This window comes from Chinchilla lanigera, unplaced genomic scaffold (genome assembly GCF_000276665.1).
Source record: "Chinchilla lanigera isolate Chin_1 unplaced genomic scaffold, ChiLan1.0 scaffold00173, whole genome shotgun sequence".
Classification (NCBI taxonomy): Eukaryota; Metazoa; Chordata; class Mammalia; order Rodentia; family Chinchillidae; genus Chinchilla; species Chinchilla lanigera.
The window spans coordinates 512,990-530,831 of NW_004955574.1; the positions used below are offsets into that span (position 1 = coordinate 512,990).

General features: G+C 56.2%; 2 protein-coding genes and 1 long non-coding RNA gene across 7 annotated transcripts in view; 2 read left to right on the forward strand and 1 right to left on the reverse strand.

Annotated features, from left to right (window-relative positions):
- Nucleotides 1–7,878, forward strand: part of Hif3a (hypoxia inducible factor 3, alpha subunit) — a 30,166-nt gene extending 22,288 nt beyond the window's left edge. For 3 of the 5 annotated variants that reach the window (XM_005413830.2, XM_005413831.2, XM_013509557.1), the window contains 3 exons: nucleotides 1,176–1,287; nucleotides 2,903–2,981; nucleotides 5,311–7,878. In XM_005413830.2, the coding sequence (XP_005413887.1) occupies nucleotides 1,176–1,287; nucleotides 2,903–2,981; nucleotides 5,311–5,408 (289 nt within the window). In that variant the 3' untranslated portion in view covers nucleotides 5,409–7,878. Of the gene's footprint in view, nucleotides 1–1,175; nucleotides 1,625–2,902; nucleotides 2,983–5,310 lie in introns of those variants that run through there. The other 2 variants (XR_265060.2, XM_005413832.2) reach the window with 2 other exon arrangements.
- Nucleotides 1–13,984, reverse strand: LOC106147526. The gene is made up of 3 exons (XR_001232450.1): nucleotides 13,455–13,984; nucleotides 11,198–13,038; nucleotides 1–515 (listed from the first exon to the last, which is right to left on the reverse strand). It is a non-coding gene; the product is annotated as an uncharacterized LOC106147526 (long non-coding RNA).
- Ppp5c (protein phosphatase 5, catalytic subunit) overlaps nucleotides 10,055–17,842 on the forward strand; it is a 22,418-nt gene continuing 14,630 nt past the window's right edge. Inside the window, exons 1-2 of the mRNA XM_005413826.2 lie at nucleotides 10,055–10,280; nucleotides 15,556–15,797. Coding sequence (XP_005413883.2) covers nucleotides 10,160–10,280; nucleotides 15,556–15,797 — 363 coding nt within the window. The 5' untranslated portion in view covers nucleotides 10,055–10,159. The remainder of the gene's footprint in view (nucleotides 10,281–15,555; nucleotides 15,798–17,842) is intronic.

The following is a 17,842-nucleotide window of genomic DNA, read 5'->3' on the forward strand; positions in this document are numbered from 1 at the left end:
TCTCAAAAGGAAACTGAAAAAGAGGGGGCTGGGCGTATAGCTCAGTTGTAGAGTGCTGTTCTGTGTTCAGCCCCCAGGACCACAATAATAGTAGTGGTAATGGTAACGATAATAAAACAAAAAGGGCTGGGGTACAGCTCAGCGGTAGAGCACTTGCCTAGCACATGTGAGGCCCCAGCTCTGGAAAAAAGACATCGCCACAGTGTCTGAGAAAGTAGCACTAAGTTTCCTAACACCATTGAGAACCTGTTGAAAGCTGTGGACTCTTTCTAAAGGGTACACATGCGTGCATGCACACATGCACGCACACACACACACACACACACATTTTGCATATAATTTTGGAACATCCAGTGTCCCCCCTTAAAAAGACTGGAACTTTTGCTCTCCGAAGTGCAGCCATGTGCCTGTTTAGTCTCCAGGAGCGGTCACCTTTCTGTCCTTTGGAGGCTGTTAAGGATGCAGCTCAGTATCTCCCAAGGCTCCTGGCTTGGGGATGGTTATACACTGGGTCCCTAAAAAACATAATAATAAATGCACGAGGGGGCTGGGGATTTAGCTCAGTGGCACAGCGCCTGCCTGGCAAGTGCAAGGTCGTGAGTTCGACTCCCGGTACCAGAAAAACAAAACAAAACAAACAAAAGTCTGGACATAAATACACGAGGGCAGGAAATGATATGAAGAACATGATGGGTAGGCAGACAGAGGGACAGGTGGGTGGGTGGAGGTGTGGATGGTGAGTCGGGGGAAGGATAGGTGGATGGGTCATCAGATGGATGGGTAGGAAGATGGAGTAGTCACTGGGTGGGGGCATGAGTGAATGAATGAATGAGTGGAAAGGTGAGTGACTACGTGGCTGGGTGGGTATGGTGGGAGTGAAGGGACAGAGGGATAGGTAGATGAATGAAAGGAGAGATGGATGGGAGGTTGACTGGATGGGTAGGTAATGGATCAGCAGGTAGATGAATGAGATCCAGATTGGTGGATAGAGCGATGGGTTAGTGGGTGGGTGGGTGGATGGACAGATGGATGGACGAATGGGGTGGTGGGCGCACTCCTGAAGGAGTTAGCAGGCGCTTGGGAGCATGCACGGGTGCTCATCGCTGCTGCCCCTGCTGCCCACACCTGCCCAGTGTTCTGTGTTGTGCCTGAGAGTCCTGCCTGTCATTCTCCAGGGCCCTGGCCCACAGCTCGGAGGACGAGGGCGTTGAGCTGCTGGGCGCGAGACCCCCCAAACGGTCCCCGAGCCTAGACCCTGACAACTTCCTGCTGCCTCCTGTCAGCCTGGTACGTCTGGGGATTGGAGGGATGTTCCGGCCCTCAGAACCGAGCGGGCTTAAACTTCTCGTTCTATAGATGGGGAAGCCAGAGAGGGCCGGGGCTGGCTGAAGGTCATACGGAAGATTAACGGTCCAGCTGGAGTCAGGACCTTGATCTTCTAGTTCTGCTAATGGGTATGAAAAGGCTTTGCCAGTATGTGATAAATGCCAAGAAGAGACATCAAAGAAGGTAAAGGGAGCAATGCAGGTGGCGGGTGTCAGTAGGAATCGTCCCTGTCCACGTGGGACCCCTCCCAGGGGACCCTCTCCAAAACAGGCTTGGTCTGGGACCTGTAGTATAGAATCAAGAGTTTTAACCATGAGAAGCAGGCTGACGTGGGTTCGAGTCCCAGGCCTGCCACTCAGTTACTGAGAACTTAGGCAGCTAGTGTCAACTCTCTTGAGCCTTAGTTGCTGAATCGGGAAAATGGGGATAGTCATCATCGCAGAGGGCTGCCATGAGGGTTCAATGAAATCAGGCCCATAGCTGATACTCAGTGGGATATCATTTAATGGTACACAGTTGCCTAGCACGCACTAGCCCCGGTACCTTAAAAAAGAAAAAGAATGTAGCATCCTCTAGTCTCCTTGCCTCTTCTTATCCCTACTGTTCATTCTGCACAACAGCAAACAGAATGCATTCTTTTTGTTTTTTTGTACTGGGAATCAAACTCAGGGCCTCGCCCTTGCCAGGCAGGCGCTGTGCTACTAAGCTATATCCCCAGTCCAGAATGCACTTTCTAAAAGCCAACCTGGACTGTATCATTCCACAAATCCCCATGAACCCTCCCTCTAGGACCTCCCATGTCTCCCTAGTGCCCACAGAAGTGTTTCCTGGCTTTTGAGTCTAAAGAATGCTGTTTGAACATGAGGGGTGTGGTTGGTAATACCGATTGCTTACATTTATTAAGTGCCTACTGTGTGCCAGATGCAGATTTCACGAAGTGCTTTGCATGATTAATACATGTAATCCTCATAACCACTCTTGAAATGCTATTGCACACCACACACAAGAGGTTAAGTCGCTTTACCAGGCAGTCTAGACAGGAAGCAGAACATTCAGGCGGGGTGTTGAGAACTGAACAGCAGCACAGCTGACAAGGCTGCGGGCAGGGTTCCGAGACAGCCACACGGCTGGTGGTGCGCTGGGGCCAGCACTGCGGGAACCAGCACCAGCCCCGGCCTGCGGGCGTGACCGGGGTGACCCTGGGTCCGGGGGAGAGGCTGAAGTGTTCCATGCAGGGACAGGGCAGCCCAGTCACCCAGCAGGGAAGCAGCTAGGAGGAAGGATGTCCCCAGCCCCACCCCACCTCTGCTGTCCCCATCAGCTGCACCAGCAGAGCCCACGGCCAGGCTGCGTGGTGCCGTGGTCCATGCACACAGTCAGCCTCCTGGGGCACAGAAGAAGTGGAAGAAGGGAGAGGGCGAGACTCGAGGGTCACACAGAGGACACACTGGGGCAGTGACTTGCTCACAAGTGGCCACCGTGCTCCAGCAGTGCCCTGCACTGACCACTGCACCATCCTGCCTCCTTGGATACTGGCAGTGATGATGATGATGGCGGATCTGTCTCTCTCCCCCAGAGTTTCCTCCTGATGGGAGGCCAAACCCCAGGGATTCCGCAGGACCCCCACAGCCACCTGGACATGAATGAGCCTTTGGGTGAGTCGCAACTGAGATACGCAGCGACTCCGGGCCCCTGTCCTCGAGAGGGGTGCTGGGTGGAGGGGACGGGGGACGGCGCCATGCTGGGCTGTTGGGGCTGGGCCACAGCACGGGGGTGACCTTGGTGGAGCCAGGCAGCCCCTCCCTCCTCTCCTGGGCTCTGGCGCAGGGAGGGACCCTGAGGGCGCAGAGATTACTTAGGCTGCCCCTTGGGGTGGGAGCCAAGCGCAAGTCTCTCGGAGCCCGAGTGAGCTGTGAACGTTCAGCTGCGGGGTTCTGTTTCCCGCTCTGTCGGTTGGGGCCCATCGCGTTAGTTAGCTGAGCTGGCCCGGCAGCTTCTTCCCGGAGGATGAGACAAGCTGTGGCGCTGGCGTTACGATGATCATTTCCAGCGCAACTACCAAACTACCTGGCGCTCCACTTGAAACCTCCGGCATCAGCCAGAGGGAGCTTTCCAAAGCACGAATCTGCCCTCGCCCTCCTCTGCTCAAAACTCTTTCATGGCTCCCTAGTGCCCTTCAGAGAAAGATCAGGTTCCTCACCTTGGACTCAATCAAGCCCCTGTGGGCTCTGGCTGCTGCTTCATCTCAGATCACACACACAGAGTCACTCAGTCTTTTGGTTTACTCCTTTCTTCATACATATAGATGTTTATGGAATGCATAGTTGGTGCTAGGCATTGTCCTGGGTGCTAGAGCTTCACAGAACAAGACATAGAAATCCCTGCCCTTGTGGAGCTGGCATTCCAGGAAGGGAAACAAAGACCATGGCAGAGAAACAAGCACAATAAAGGGTCCAAGAGAGCTGGATGTGGTGGTACACACCTGTAATCCCAACTGCTTGGGAGGCTGAGGCAGGAGGGTTGCAGTTTGAGGCCAGTCTGGGTAACTTACCAAGATCAAAATAAAATACAAAGGATTGGACTGTACACAATTCAGCAGTAGAATGTTTGCCTAGCATGTGTGAGACCCAGGGTTCCATCCCCAGTAGTTTTACAAAAACAAACAAAAAAAAAAAAAAAAAAAAAAAAAAAAAAAAAAAGAAGAGCTGAAAATAAGTGGGGAAGGGGCCAGGGATATAGCTCAGTGGCACAGCACCTGCCTGGCAAGCACAAACTCCTGAGTTCGATTGGGGAAGATAATGCATGCCAGGGAAGAGTTCTGGAGTGGGGGTGGGAGGGTTTCCATTTTAAGCAGTTGGATCAGGGCTCACCTCATTGAAAAGGTGACAGGCAAAGACAAAAGGAGTCACCCTTGATGAATTCTGGGGCAGAGGGAACAGCAGGTACCAAGGTGCCCAGGTGGGCATGGTGTTCCAGGCAGAGGGAACAGCAGGTACCAAGGTGCCCAGATGGGGCTGTGTCCGTCTGGTTTAGGAAAAGCAAAAAGGGAAAAGGTGAGGGGCAGATGGCACAGGACCCCTGCAGAGCATCGTGTTGGCTTGAAGTTGCCTTACTTGAGGAGGTTGCCACAGGGCCTTTGCATATCCTGATCCCTCTGCCTAGAATGCTTTCCCCTCTGTTCTTTGCCTAGATCCACTATTACTCCTCCCTTAGGGCCCTCTGTTCCTTCCTAAGCTCACAGTCCATCATTACCCAGGCGTGTGCATCCTTATTTGACCACAGACTGTCTTCTCCCTGTGGCTCGGAGCCCCATGAGGGCAGGGCTGTCTTGGCTGCTGCTGCACTGTCTGTGCGCATGCCACCTGGGCAGCGGCCGGGCACAGCTGTGAATGAAGAGCTAGTGTTGACTGAGCACTTGCTCTGTGCCAAGTTGCAAGCTCAGTCTTGTCTGGACGTGACTTCAGCAGCCATCTGCTCTGGAATGTCAGCCCAGGGGCAGGGAGTTTCATCCCTCCGGAAAGCACACTGCCTGGTCCCCAGGAGGCGCTCAGTGAGTGCGGGTGGAGCAACTTCTCAAGAAAGGCACCAGCTCGCTTACTAATGTACACTGGCACTCGTTATGTTCCGAGCTCGTCCCCTAGGAGGGAGGACTGTTATTAGCCCATTTTACAGGTAAGGGGACTGAGGCCCAAAGAGGTGAAGTCCCCTGCCCCAGGTTGCACAGCAAGTGCCATAGCAATGCCTAGATTCAAAGTGGGTGCTGGGGGTAGAACCCGGAGCTTCACACGTGCTAAGCTAATGCTCTACCACTGAGCTGCACCCCTAGCCCCTGAATGCAGGTTCTTAACCATGGCTGTACTTGCTCAAGATTTTGCCGCCATGGAACTCAGGCAGGCCTGCCTCCCTCCCTGCTTTTTAGCTCTAGGAGGGGGAGAAGGGATGGGCGGTCGTCCTCTGGGATTTACCTTGCATCTCTCCCCGAAGGCCTGGGCCCCTCGCTGCTCTCTCTCTACCCAGACGAGGATGCCGTCCAGCCCAGGAGCCACTTCCTGCCGCCCACAGGCTTGGCCCAGGCCCACTGAGCTCGCGCCTCTCCTGCCTCCCTCCTCACACCCACAGAGGACCTCAGCCGCGGCGCATGGAGTAGGCCTCGCCAGGGTGCCCCGCCAGCCTCAGGCCTACCTCAGTGCCCTCTCTGCCCACATCTATTCGGGGGCTCTTTGGGGTGGCCTCAGCTCAGTGACCTCTGGGAGGGGGTCTCCGGCCCCCTCCTCCTGCTCTCAGGACTTCTTTGGGGTTCTCCATACATGGTTACCTCACTCTCCCTTTCTCCGACTCTCTCGGCTTTATTTTGGGGAGCTGGGGTTGGGAGGGCTGGGGTCACAGCTGTGGTTCTGGGCTCTGGAGAGGATGGATAACCATAATCACATTTCTGTGTCCCTCTTCTATTATTGTTTTTGTGTGTATGGCTTCTAATCACCATGAATTGCTGAGGGTCCATCAGACTGTGGGGCTGTGATCCGCAGGGGTCCCCAGGGGCAGGCTCTGGGCCAGACCTCACACCCCAGCGACTTCTGAGTGCGGGTGTCCCACGCTGCCCCAGCTCTGTCTGCCCTTCCACTCTGGACTTCCTGCTGCCTCCAGCCTCACCTGGAACGACTTCATTCGTGGTCTTCCTATATCCGGGGTAGCCAACTTCCTCCGCCTCCCGACCATAGGACCTGACCTTTCTCGGTTCTAGACTGCACAGCCTCTGGCCTGGCTTGAGCAACCTCTGACCTTTCCTGGCCCTGGACCGCACAGCCTCCAACGTGGCCTGCTGTAGACCTCACATCCTCCAAAACCCTGACTCCACATTGTGCGATCTTCAGCTCTTTCTCATGTTTTCAAACGTTCTGAGCTCCAAAAACTGCTGTGAGCTACACAGCCTCTAACTCCCTCTTGGGCTACGGCCGACGATCACCACCTTCTGTTGGTTCTGGAACTCATTCTGTAACTTCCTCTGGTTGTAGACCCTACAGCTCCACGCTGCCACTCCAGCTTCCTGATCTGCAGTACATTTGGTTCCAAGTCCAGGCCTCTTAATTTCTAAACCACTCTGACTGCAAACCGCACGGTGTCTCAGTGCATCCCTCAACACGCTGCACTCGTCAGAGAAGTAAAATAAGCTTCATATCTAGATCTTGTAATCAGTTCTCCCAGAGCCACACAGCGTGGGCCATTTCTTAGGTTCAGGCCCCCGTGACCTCCCCCGTGGCATAGCTCCAGACTGCACGACCTCTAGACCTTGCACCCTCCAAGATCCTCTGATCCCAGAGCTGATGATCTGCTACTTTTCTGGTTCTACAAATGTTCTGACTCTAGACCTCAGTCTGTAAGTTCTCTCGGTTGTACACCTTGTAATTTCTAAATGCCTGAGTTCCTGACGTTGGCGCCCCAAGTTAGCCTGGGTCTAGAACGCAGCCTTCAGACAGCTTCTGATTACACACTGCCTCATAAATTTGATGGTGCTAAACCTTACAACCCCAACTCTTCTGATTCTAGATCTTACGACTTCAAAGTCTCTCCGGTTTTGCCGTCTTCCTCATATCTATCATTCTATAAATTTCTCTGGTTCTAGGCCACACAGCTTCCAACTGCCTCAGGTTCCAGAATTCTGATTCTAAAATCTAGACTTCATCCTATAGGTTCCTCTGGTACCAAATCCTACGAAGCCTGCACCCCAATTCCATGCCCCACCCTCCTTATTCCATCCTGGGCTCCCCACCCCCACAGAGCTTGTCCCAGTTCTCACCCTCAGCCCTAAGTCTTCCAATTCCAGATCCCCACCCCAGGCCCTGTGCTTATGAACTTCATGCTCAAAGCTCTCCACCTCTTTTCTTTTATTATTTTAAAAATAAAAGGAGGAAAACATTAACACACAGACAACATTTTACAAAATAGCAAAAGAACAGTACAGACAATACAGAGTTACAAAGTGGCAGGAAATTAACAATGCTTGTTGTATTAAGGCTCTCCCTCTCTTATTCCTAAGATCTCTCTGTCCTAGAACCCCTCTGACTCTCCACCCCAGCCCTGCAGACATCCACTTACCTTGACTTTACCCAGTGTCTAGGGGACCTAGGGCTCCCAACCCAAGAGACTTCTCCAGCACTACAGGCACACGCCCAGCCCTACCTGCATACCTTGGGGTGGGGGAGATAGGCCAGGACTTCCGCTCTCTACCACCAGCTGTGTCTTCCTAACCCCCAGCTGCCTTCCACGATGGTGCTACTCTTGGTCTAAAACAGGAAAACCGACACCCCTTCTCAACCCCTTCACCCCCTCTTTGGGAGGCACCGCTCACTCTGCTTTGTCAGGGCGTGGCCTGTCCAGATTGGTGCTATGGGGGGAAGAGTCCGAGTCCCTCTCCTCTGGGGGTGACACGGGCCCTCATGAGGGGGACCTGCTGTGCTAGGGAAGGGGAGGGGACTGGCCCAGCCATGCTGGCTCTGAAACCCATTCATGTCCCCCCAGATCACCATAAAGACCTTGCCTTCGTAGGCACCAGAGCTCAGTGTATTGCCTCATCTGTGGGGCCACTCAGGGTGGGGTGCTCTGCGGGGCTGGGGGTGCATGATGCTGACTGTGTGTGTGAGCATCTGTGTTTCTGTGTGAAGTGCAACGTGTCTGGGGATGTCATCCTGTACACATGTAGGTCTCTGTGACATTCTTCCGTGAACCTGTTCTGGGGAGTTGCAATTCCGCCTACGTGGGTGTTAGCATCTGGGAGAAATGACTGTCGTGTATGTGTGTGTGTGTGTGTGTGTGTGTGTGTGTGTGTGTGTGTCTAGTTACGGGTGGGAGGCATTGTGATTTTCTTGTCTTTGTGATGTGATTCTACGTATGAATGGGACTGTTGGACACGAATTTTAGAACTGGTGTGTGTCGTGCGACGCCACCCTCTGTACCCAAATGAGTTTGTGTGTGCAAGAGATTCACGTGTGGGAAGATGTGTCTGTTCAGTCACGTCTCTGTGTATGTCACCCTCACACCGCTCTCCTGTGTTCCACGTAGGGGTCTTTACAAGGGAAGAAAACCACCCTCAACCTTCCTAATTGCTGGTTCCTCTGCCTTGAATACCCACGCCCCCCCATGTCCTACTCATACTGGAGATTTTGCGTAAGACACTCCCTGTTTGCGCAGCTTTCCCTCCCTGCCTCAGTTAGATGAGGTCCCACGACCCCTTCAACTCCCCTGCCCTGTTACAGCATCAAGCAAACCATTATAACCCCACTTTACAGAGGATAAAACAGGCTCGGAGAGGGTGATCATCGCTTGCCCAAGGTCACAAAGCCTGGGTGTGGGGAGCTGAGTTGGATTTAGGTTCATTAGACAGGGTCCCCCTTCTCTCCAAACTCCCCCCAAAATACAAACAAACAAAAAAACAAACCAAGCAGAAAAAGTTCACTAAGCCAGAAGGTGGGTTCTGGCACACAGTCAATACAATAGGAATTAAGAGCACAAGAGTTAGGTGAGAGGTTCAAATCCTGCCTCTGTCATTTCCTTTCGTCGTGACCTTGTGTAAGTATGTCGAATGCAAATTCAGCGTCTTGGTCTGTAAAATGGACGGGTCACTCGTACCTAGGGTGGCTGGTGGCTGCGGTGGGGTGGGGGAGAGGTGAGCTCCGACTCATGGGATAAGAGGTTTGGGGTGGGACAGACTGTGCTTCCAGGACGGGACTCTGGGCAGAGTTCTAAAAGACTTTGTGCTACAGCTCGGCCTGAGTAGAAGCCCAGGGCTTGGAGAAGCTGGTGGGAAGGGAGGTACAAACTGGGGGGGGAGAGTCTGAAAAAGGTTCCTGAGGCTGGACTGAATTCCGGGTCCCCCAGGTCCTCAGCAGTTTGGATCCTAAGGGCGCTAGGGAGCCCTGGAAAGCTAAAGGGTCCGAGCCAGTCTTACAGAGCTTTAGAAGCCCCCCTCTGGGGGCTGGAGATTTAGGTCAGCGGCACAGCGCCTGCCTGGCAAGCGTAAGGTCGTGAGTTCGATTCCCGGTACCGGAAAAAAAAAGAAGCTTTCCTCTAGCTGCCATAAGAAGGGTAAACTGGAGGAGGCAGGCCGAATGTAAGCAGCACAGGGGGGCTGAAGCTGCAAACCGAGCAACAGAAAACGCACAGGCAAACCGGGGAATCCTTCCGAAGATCCGGCCGGGCCTGGGGAGCTGAATTCTGAGAGCAGAAAGATGATGGCGCAACAAACTCGAGTCCTGCTCGGCACCTGGGGAACCTGGGTGCCTTCAGTGAATAACAGAAACACTAACGTGAAAGGCGGGAAGTTTACTTTGCTCGAGAAACCACCCATTTCTTAGAGGGGTAACTGAGGCCCTGGTCTGGGGTAGGGCTTCGCCCGAGGTCACACGCGAAACTGCGGCGCGGTGGGAGCGCGGGCTCGGCGCCGCCCTGCACAGCAGCCCCACCCGCCAGCGGCGCCTGCAACCCACCCGGTACCAACCTGAGACTGCGGGGTCTTTAAAACCCAAGAAACTTTTGCGGCCTCGGAACATGGTAACTGTGGAAGCAGAAGCCGCGCCGAGCCTTTTTTCCCCGCGCGCCCCCTTCTCTTTCCTTATTGGCTCGTTCTTATAAGAGGCGCTGCCTGGAGACCCTCTGGTCACCTTGTCCTCCCCGCGCGCTATACAGACAAGGGCTTATGCGCAGGCGCGCGAAGGGAGCCTTCGGGGCCCGCGCTTTACGACACTTGTGCGGCAGCGGCGGCGGTCACTCGGCGCTCCTTCGCGACGGTTCGGCCGGGTGCCGCTGGCGGCCGTTGCCAGGGTGGGGGTCGCTTTGCGGCATGGCGATGGCGGAGGGCGAGCGGACTGAGTGTGCTGAGCCCCCCCGGGACGAGCCTCCGGCTGATGGCGCCCTGAAACGGGCAGAAGAGCTCAAGACACAGGCCAACGACTACTTCAAAGGTGCGCCCGGCCCGGACGGGGCGAAGGAGGGTGGACAGCGGCTCAGGCCGAGGGGTGCCGCGCGGAACCATGGCAACGCGGAGCGGCAGCCGGGGCGCGGGGCAGGCAGTACCAAGTGACCGGGCGTGAGGAGGCCCGGGATGGCGCTACCAAGGGTCGACACAGGGGGCTTCTGGGAGGAGGGGTAATGCCTAGAAGTGGCTTACCGAGCGGGAGCTACTAAGTGGGGAGACTGAGGCGGGAGCTACCAAATGTGGAGCGGGAGGGGGACCGGAATGTGAGAGCTATCATGTGAGAAATGTGGTGAGACCTGAAGAGGGCGCTACCTAGGACTGACAGGAGTGATGGTGCTGCCAAGCGGAGAGATCCAGGTTGTTGGGTACCACCGGGTGGGAAAGCAGCCGCACAGGGAAGGGAACTGTGGGGTTAGGGGGTGGCTCATTAGGTTGGGAGGGGCCAAGGAAGTAGGAGACTTGGGCTGACCGGAAGAAAAGGCACATGTAGGGACCTTCGGGAGCAGTGAATGAGACACATGTGGTCCTGCCCTTAGACAACTTGTAATTTAGCAGCAGAGTCACGTTGAGCAAGCATGCAAATAAATAAATTGCTTAAGTTGAAAGAAAACCAACAAAGTGATGAAGTGGAGAATAAAGGTGGGGAACCGTCTTAGAGAAGGTGGTCAGGGAATGTCTTGTGGAGAAGGAGGCATTTAAACGGAAATTCAGAGGAGATTTGGGGAAGAAGTGTTCTAAGTAGGTGGAGTAGCATGTGCAAAGGCCCTGGGGTGAGGAATAAAAACTCAGGAATAAAAGGTCAGTCCTCATGGCCTGAGCTTTAGCAAGTTCAGGGAGGAGACTGACTCAGGGTAAGGTGAGGATGGGGGCCAGATCATGCAGGGTCTCACCTGTCTTACTCACCTGTCCAGAAGAGACATTGAATAGGTCTGGACTGGGGAAAAATTTGGACTTGATCAGGCTGTGGTTGGAATGGATGAAGTCACCTGAGAATAGGGTCTGGAGAAGATCTAGAATGGAACCCTGAGGAATTCTGATATTTAGAATGCAAGAAGGGGATGCTGAGAGTAGTGGTGAGTGAAGTGGAAGGGAAGAAGGGGCCACAAAAGCGGAGAGATACCAGTGCTTCTAGAAGGAAGGAGGCAGGTTCCCTCAGTCAGAAGCTGCCAAAGCGAGCACCAAGCCCTGGCCATTGGATTGGCTCTGTGGCTGTGGTTGGCGGTGTGGATAAGAGCTGTTGCTGGGGAATGACGGGGTGAGAGCTAGGAGGGCACTGTGGGGTAAATTGGAGGTGAGGAAGGCGAGGCCGCAGATGTTGACAGGTGTGAGTGTTTTGGTTCTGAAGGGAAGTGTGCAGAGGGAGGCCGCTTGTTCAGGCATGGTCCGACAGAGAGGCAGAGTTGATTCTGCAGGAGACAGGAGAGACTCACACCTGGAATACTCTGGAGAAGGTGGTTGGAAGGTAGGAAGCTCTAGAACCCCAATGGAAAGTGAGCTCTCAATGGGAGCAGAAACCGATTCAGAGTAGGAGGATGTTTGCTCAGACGGGGTCCATAGAAGGAGGTAGGACAGGTGAGAGAGTCAGCCAGAGGTAGGAGGTCGGGCTGGGGGCTGTGGGTGTCAGTCTGCAGGTGATGGGGAGCCACGCAGTCTGATTAGCTTTGGGAAAAGATCCCCAGCTGCTGGCTGTGTACAGGCTGGCTGCAGAGGCAGGACTGCAGGGGCTGGTCTCGGGAAGGAGGCTAGAACAGAGGACAGGTGAGAGGTGGTAGGGGCTCGGACCGGGCTGGATGGGCGGAAGCTGATGAAATGACAATGGCCACAGTGGTGGCGGGGGGAGGGGGGCTCTCCAGGCAAAAAGAACCTGGCGAAAAGGGCCCAGAGGTGAGCAGAACCTGGCACCTAGAAGAGGGCGGTCTGGAACGGAGGAGACAAGCTGTGTGGGGAGGCCGTGGGCAGCAGAATATTCAGTGCTTCAACTTTCAGCTGAGGGCTTTGGGAAGCCCTGGATGGCACTGAACAGAGATAGGGTCAGGCTTTTGCTTGAGGAAGATTCTGGAGAGGCAGGGCTGGAGCCTGGGGCGGGACCCTGGGAGGGGGGCGACCCGGTCACAGGGATGGAAGTCGGGTCATGGGTGTGAGAGATGCTCAGGAGGCCGATGCGACAGAATGAAGAAGATGCTGGGCTTGGGGTCGAGGGTCAGGAAGAGTCCAAGACAAGGCCAGGTCTCCAGCTAGGTGATAGGGTTCAAGGTGAAGGTGTCCCCTTCCACGGGGCTTGAGAAAAACAGCAAGAATTGGGGCTGCTGCTGAAGCTAGGTGAGAATTCTGGGAAGGAGTAAGTCGTGGGGAGGGGCCTTTGCGTCCCAGGACCAGGGACCGTGTTCTCAGGAGCCGCGTGGGCTGGGCAGGCAGCCAGGGGTGCCTGGCACGGAGCTGGCTTGGAGAACAACCCCCTGGTCCAGCAGGCAGTGGCAGGCACAGAGCCCCAGGCTCAGGGGCTGTGGGAATAATAATAAAAAGAATAATTACAGCTCACTTTAATTGAGCCCCAGTGGTGGCCAGGTACACGCAGGGCTGATCCTCCCCGAGGCACTGGGAAGTAGGTAGGAGCAGTTCTGTTTGTTTTATAGAGGAAGCGGGCTCAGAAAAGCGAAACTGCTCGCCCAAGGTCAGAGCGTAAGCGCCGCCGGATATCCCCTTCCTTGCCACATGCACGCCTCGCAGCTTCACAATCATGGTCTCTGTGGGAAGAAGAGGGGCGAAAAGCAAGTGAGGGAGAGAGAAGACTGGGGGACCCGGGACCCAGTCTGAGTCTGAGTCTACTCTCTTCCCCCTTTGCTGAGCCTCAGTGCCCCTTTCTGCAAAATGGGGGAGGGGTTGTGCTGAATTCCCAAGGGTCTTCCTGGTCTAGAGTGGGTGGAGAAGCTCAGGCCTGGGCATGTGCCTTGACCTCGCTGCCCTGTCTCCACTGTCTCCTCGTGTCTGCAGTGGGGGCTGCCTGGAGGTTACCCTGCTGGTGTCGGGGAAGCACAGGGAGCACTGGAGGAGCGGGGCTGGGCCTCCCCAGTGTGCGGGGATAGTGCGGCCCCTCCCGTTTCCTTCCTCTCTCCCTTCCCTCTTCCCTTTGTTTAGTCATTCATTGTCTGCAGCCACTTACCCTGCGTGCACTCGTGGAACTCTCCCAGCCACCAGTGAGGCAGAGCCCGTTGTGAGTCTGGGATTTCTGATGCGCAAACTGAGGTTTGGAGGGAGAAGCCGTTTGTGTGTTGTCCCATGTTAGGGATCTGCACAGCATCATGGGAGGCGCCTCGCCCTATGCCAGCAGACGGAGGAGCAGCTTCCCCTCAGAGCACTGGCTGGGCTGGGGCACCCCAGAGGGAGCGCCTGACCAGACGGGAGGTCAAGTAGGGCTTCCCGAAGGAGGGACATTTGAGCCACTTGGAAGATGGCCCGAAAGGATTGTCCTGTTGTCCTTGGTCATATCCCTTCTCTAATTTCACTCTCTGTCACTGTCTTTCCCTCCCTGCCTTCCTCCTTTTCTTCCTCCTCTCCCTCCCTCTCATTATCTTTGTCTGACTCATTCCTGTCCTCCAGGTGGAAGCTCCAGCATCCCCGCTGGGCTGCCTGAGCCCTAAACACTCTGGGACAGGATCTCACCATGCAGTTCAGGCAGGCCTTGAAGTCACTGTGTACCCCGGGCTGGCCTGGAATTCACGGTGATTCTCCTGCCTCAGCCTCCCAAGTGCTAAGATCACAGACATGCACCACCACACCCGGCTGCCCTGAATAATCTAGATCATCACTGCTGGGGACAGATCTTTCTTCTCCACTCAGCTGTGAACAGTGGGAGAGCAGGACGGGGGGCCTTTGCCAAAAAGGACAGGAACTCAAGAAAGTAAGACAGATGGGCTTAGTTTGGGTTCTGAGGTGGGAGATAGATTATAGCAGACAAAAAACCAGGACGGTCACAGCTGTTAGGTAAGTGCTCAGGAGAAGACTGAAGTGGGGATTAGGGTGGGAACACCCATTTTAGGCTTCAGGGTGCCACAGGAGAAGACTGGAACTCAGGTCCAGAGACGGTGTGTAAGTTGTCCAAGGGCACACAGCTATTAAGAGGCGGAGCCAAGGATCGGGCCCAGGCCACCCATCCTGTGCCTCTCTGCCTGCCTGTGCCAGGTGTCCACCTGGAGCACACTGAGGGTCGGGGCGCTGAGAGTGAGTGCATTTTGGTCTTGGCCTGGCTTAGAATCCCTGCCTGTTACCTGCTGTGTGACCTCAAGTTCAAATCTTCCTTGCTCAGCTTCAGTCCCCTCATCTGGAGAATGGGCTGAGGCAGCTGCCCTCAGGTTGTTGTGGGGGTTTAGTGACAGACTCAGGTACTAAAATGCTGCATGGCACCTGGCACCTCCTAGCCTCCCAGTTCCGGTAAGCTCTGAGGCTGTCCAGGCCTGGGTTCTCCGTCCTCCTGTGTGGTGTGTGGGAGGAGGCAAGCCTGGCCTTGCAGGTACAGGCTGGGCGTTTGACCTTGAGCAGGACCTCTGTGGCTTGTCTGTCAGGTGCACACCAGATGGCACTTAAGCTGTGCAGACATGAGGATTCCACAGGTCAGGATGTAAAGTGCAGGGCACAGCTGTGGCTCATTTCAAAGTCTGACCTTTTGCCCTTGGGTAGATGTCACACCCTGTCACTCCACATGCAGAACATGAACATCCAGCCCTCGCCATGGATGCCAGGGCCCAGGGAATTTGTCCCATCAGCCTCCCTGCCGCCTTTCCCTGGTCCACGCCAGGCCTTTGTACTTGCTGTGGCTTCTGTGGGGACGCTCCCGCTCCAGTCCAGAGGCCTGTGTAGTTGTTTCCCCTCTCTCCACGTCCTCTCCCACATGGCCTGCTCTCTTTCAGGGGGAGCTGGACAGTCAGAGAGCTCAGGCACACCCAGCTGGCCTGTTTCAGATCCCCGTCCTGGCACTCGCTGAGATTCCCTTCTGGGTGTGGGGAGGGTGGGGAGCCCTCCTGGAGTCCTGGAAGAAATAAATAATGCCCAGCTGGGGCATGGGTGGGCAGAACTGAATGTGCAGTTGATTGTGGCCTGAGGGGACAAGGCTAGAGCTAGGGTGGGGCAGTTGGACCTGGAAGAGCAAATAGACTGGGGACACATTTCTGAGCCCCACTGCAGACCTCAGTTTCCTCATGTGTGAATAAGGACGCTGTGCCGGTTCCTGCCTGGGGCCCGATCTAGTGCTACCTCTTCCTCCACAGCCAAGGACTACGAGAACGCCATCAAGTTCTACAGCCAGGCCATCGAGCTGAACCCCAGCAATGCCATCTACTACGGCAACCGAAGCCTGGCCTACCTGCGCACCGAGTGCTATGGCTACGCACTGGCCGACGCCACTCGAGCCATCGAGATCGACAAGAAGTACATCAAGGGCTATTACCGCCGGGCCGCCAGCAACATGGCACTGGGCAAGTTCCGGGCCGCCCTGCGTGACTACGAGACGGTGAGCCGGGCCTTGGGGAATGGGCCAGCTCCCGGCCCCTGAGCCAGGTGGATGGGGGGCAGAGGAAGAAGGGAGCCCGCATTCCCTCGCCACTCACTCATCGGGCAGATGCCCACAGGCCCCTAGCCTGGAGCAGACTGCCGGGCATCCCACCCTAGCTCGGCCTCCACAAGCTCCCTGACCACAGATGGGTCGCCGCTCCTTGCTGTGCTTTGCTTTCCACGAACCGAGGCGAAGCTAGGACCTCCCTCGAGGGCTGCTGCAGGGAACGAAAGCATTGCTGCTTTTCAGATGCCTAGGGCAGCGCTGGCACGGAGTCAGTCATCTGTAGTACTTACTTTATGGTTATCCCCGCTGCTGTTACTGCCCGTGAGCAGGAGCCCCACGGCCCTTTCGATGGAGCTTAGTTTGGGGGTAGACAAAAACCCCACCCGATGGAACAGGTGAACAAAGTAATTGCGGATGAGGATCTGCCCTTGAAGGGAGTAGCACTGGCTGGCGGGCTCTGAAGGGAGGGCGCATGGGGATGCACTTACTGCCCGTGGCTCTGGGCAAGTCTGGAGCGTGGCAGGATTTGCTGCAGGGTTAGCTACTCGCTTCTTCTTGCCTGCTGCCCGGCTGGAGGCCTGAGCAGTGTGGCGTCCTGACGGCGGTGGGACCTGCCGGTGCACGCGCCTTTGCACGGCGTGGCCTGCGCCCCTGTGCCGACCACTGACTGAATCACTGCGGTGGCTCTGGGAGGGGGGCGGGGAGGGGCCTGAGGCCTGGGACATGAAGTCATTTGTCCAGCACTGAGTGACAGAGCTCCTTGACCATGTCCCCTCCTTTTGAGTGTCAGCTTCCTGAGAACAGGAGCTGTCGGCCGGGGAGCGATTGCTGCTTGCCTGCCCTGCGTAGCGCACCTCCACTCCCTGGCCTCCGCAGTGCTCTGTCCGGTGGCGGGGGACACTGAGGCATCTGGGAAGCCATGTCTGCAGTCGGAGGGAGCCTGGGGTGAAGAACACTGTCAGGTGGGGACAGCGTGTGGAGAGGGGCCGGGGTGACACGCAGGAGGGTGGGGGAAGCGGCAGCACTGCAGAGTCCCTGTGAGCTTGGGGGCTGAGCCGTTCCTTGGCCGTGCTGCTCCCTTGTCCGGATCTCGAAAGTGGAGTCAGAGGAGCGGCCACGTCCTGCCCAGCCGCAGGGCGCCGATGAGGTGGTGTGAGTAAAGGTCACCGGGGCCGGAGGGCTCGGTAATGAGTAACCCAGAGGGCAGTGGGGCCGGGCTCCAGAAAGAGGCGCCGGAGGAGACGGGTGGGGGCAGAAGTTGAGAGGAGCCCAGGATAGGGGACGGGGGATCCTTGCCACCCCATGAGTAAGGAGTGGGTCCCTCCCTGCAAGCTCCGGGAGGCCACAGGAGTGAGTTCTAGCCAGCTGTGCACACCCCACATCCGAGCATGGCCAGGCCTCGTGGATGCCCTGGAGGGCTGTGCAGAGCTGACTTGAAGCAGGGCCACACCCAGCACCCACAGTCAGCACCGGGGAACCCACACGGGCCTGAGATCCTTACCCTCCCGGCCGGCTGCCACCGGCAGGCCATGCGCATGCCCGCAGGCTGTCAGCCTGCTTCGCCCACACTTGTTGGGCTCAGGGTTGAGCCCAGAGTCTCTGCCTCCTGCTCTCCAGGGCGTCTTGCACCAGAGGCTGGAGTGTCACCGAGAACAAGCCTGGGCCCAGGCCCTTGGATCAGGAGCTGGCCTGGAGGCAGAGCAAGGTCCGACCTTGAGTGAAGGAGCCTGAGGCTCTGCCCCTCAGAAGCCTGGGCCCTCGGGTGACCCTTCCTCTTGTGCCCACGGTGGGCGCAGGACTGCCGCAAGCACCGGGCAGAAATGAATCCCATGCGCCGTGTGGGAAAGATGCCGAGGCCTAGAGAGGGCGTCCCGTCCCCTCCGGGGCCACCTAGCAGGGAGGTGGCAGAGCTGAGAATCACCCAGAGTGGTAAAGGTGTTAGTGAGCTACAAAGTCAGTTGAACGGCTGATGCATGGAGAAGAAGAAATGGTTCATG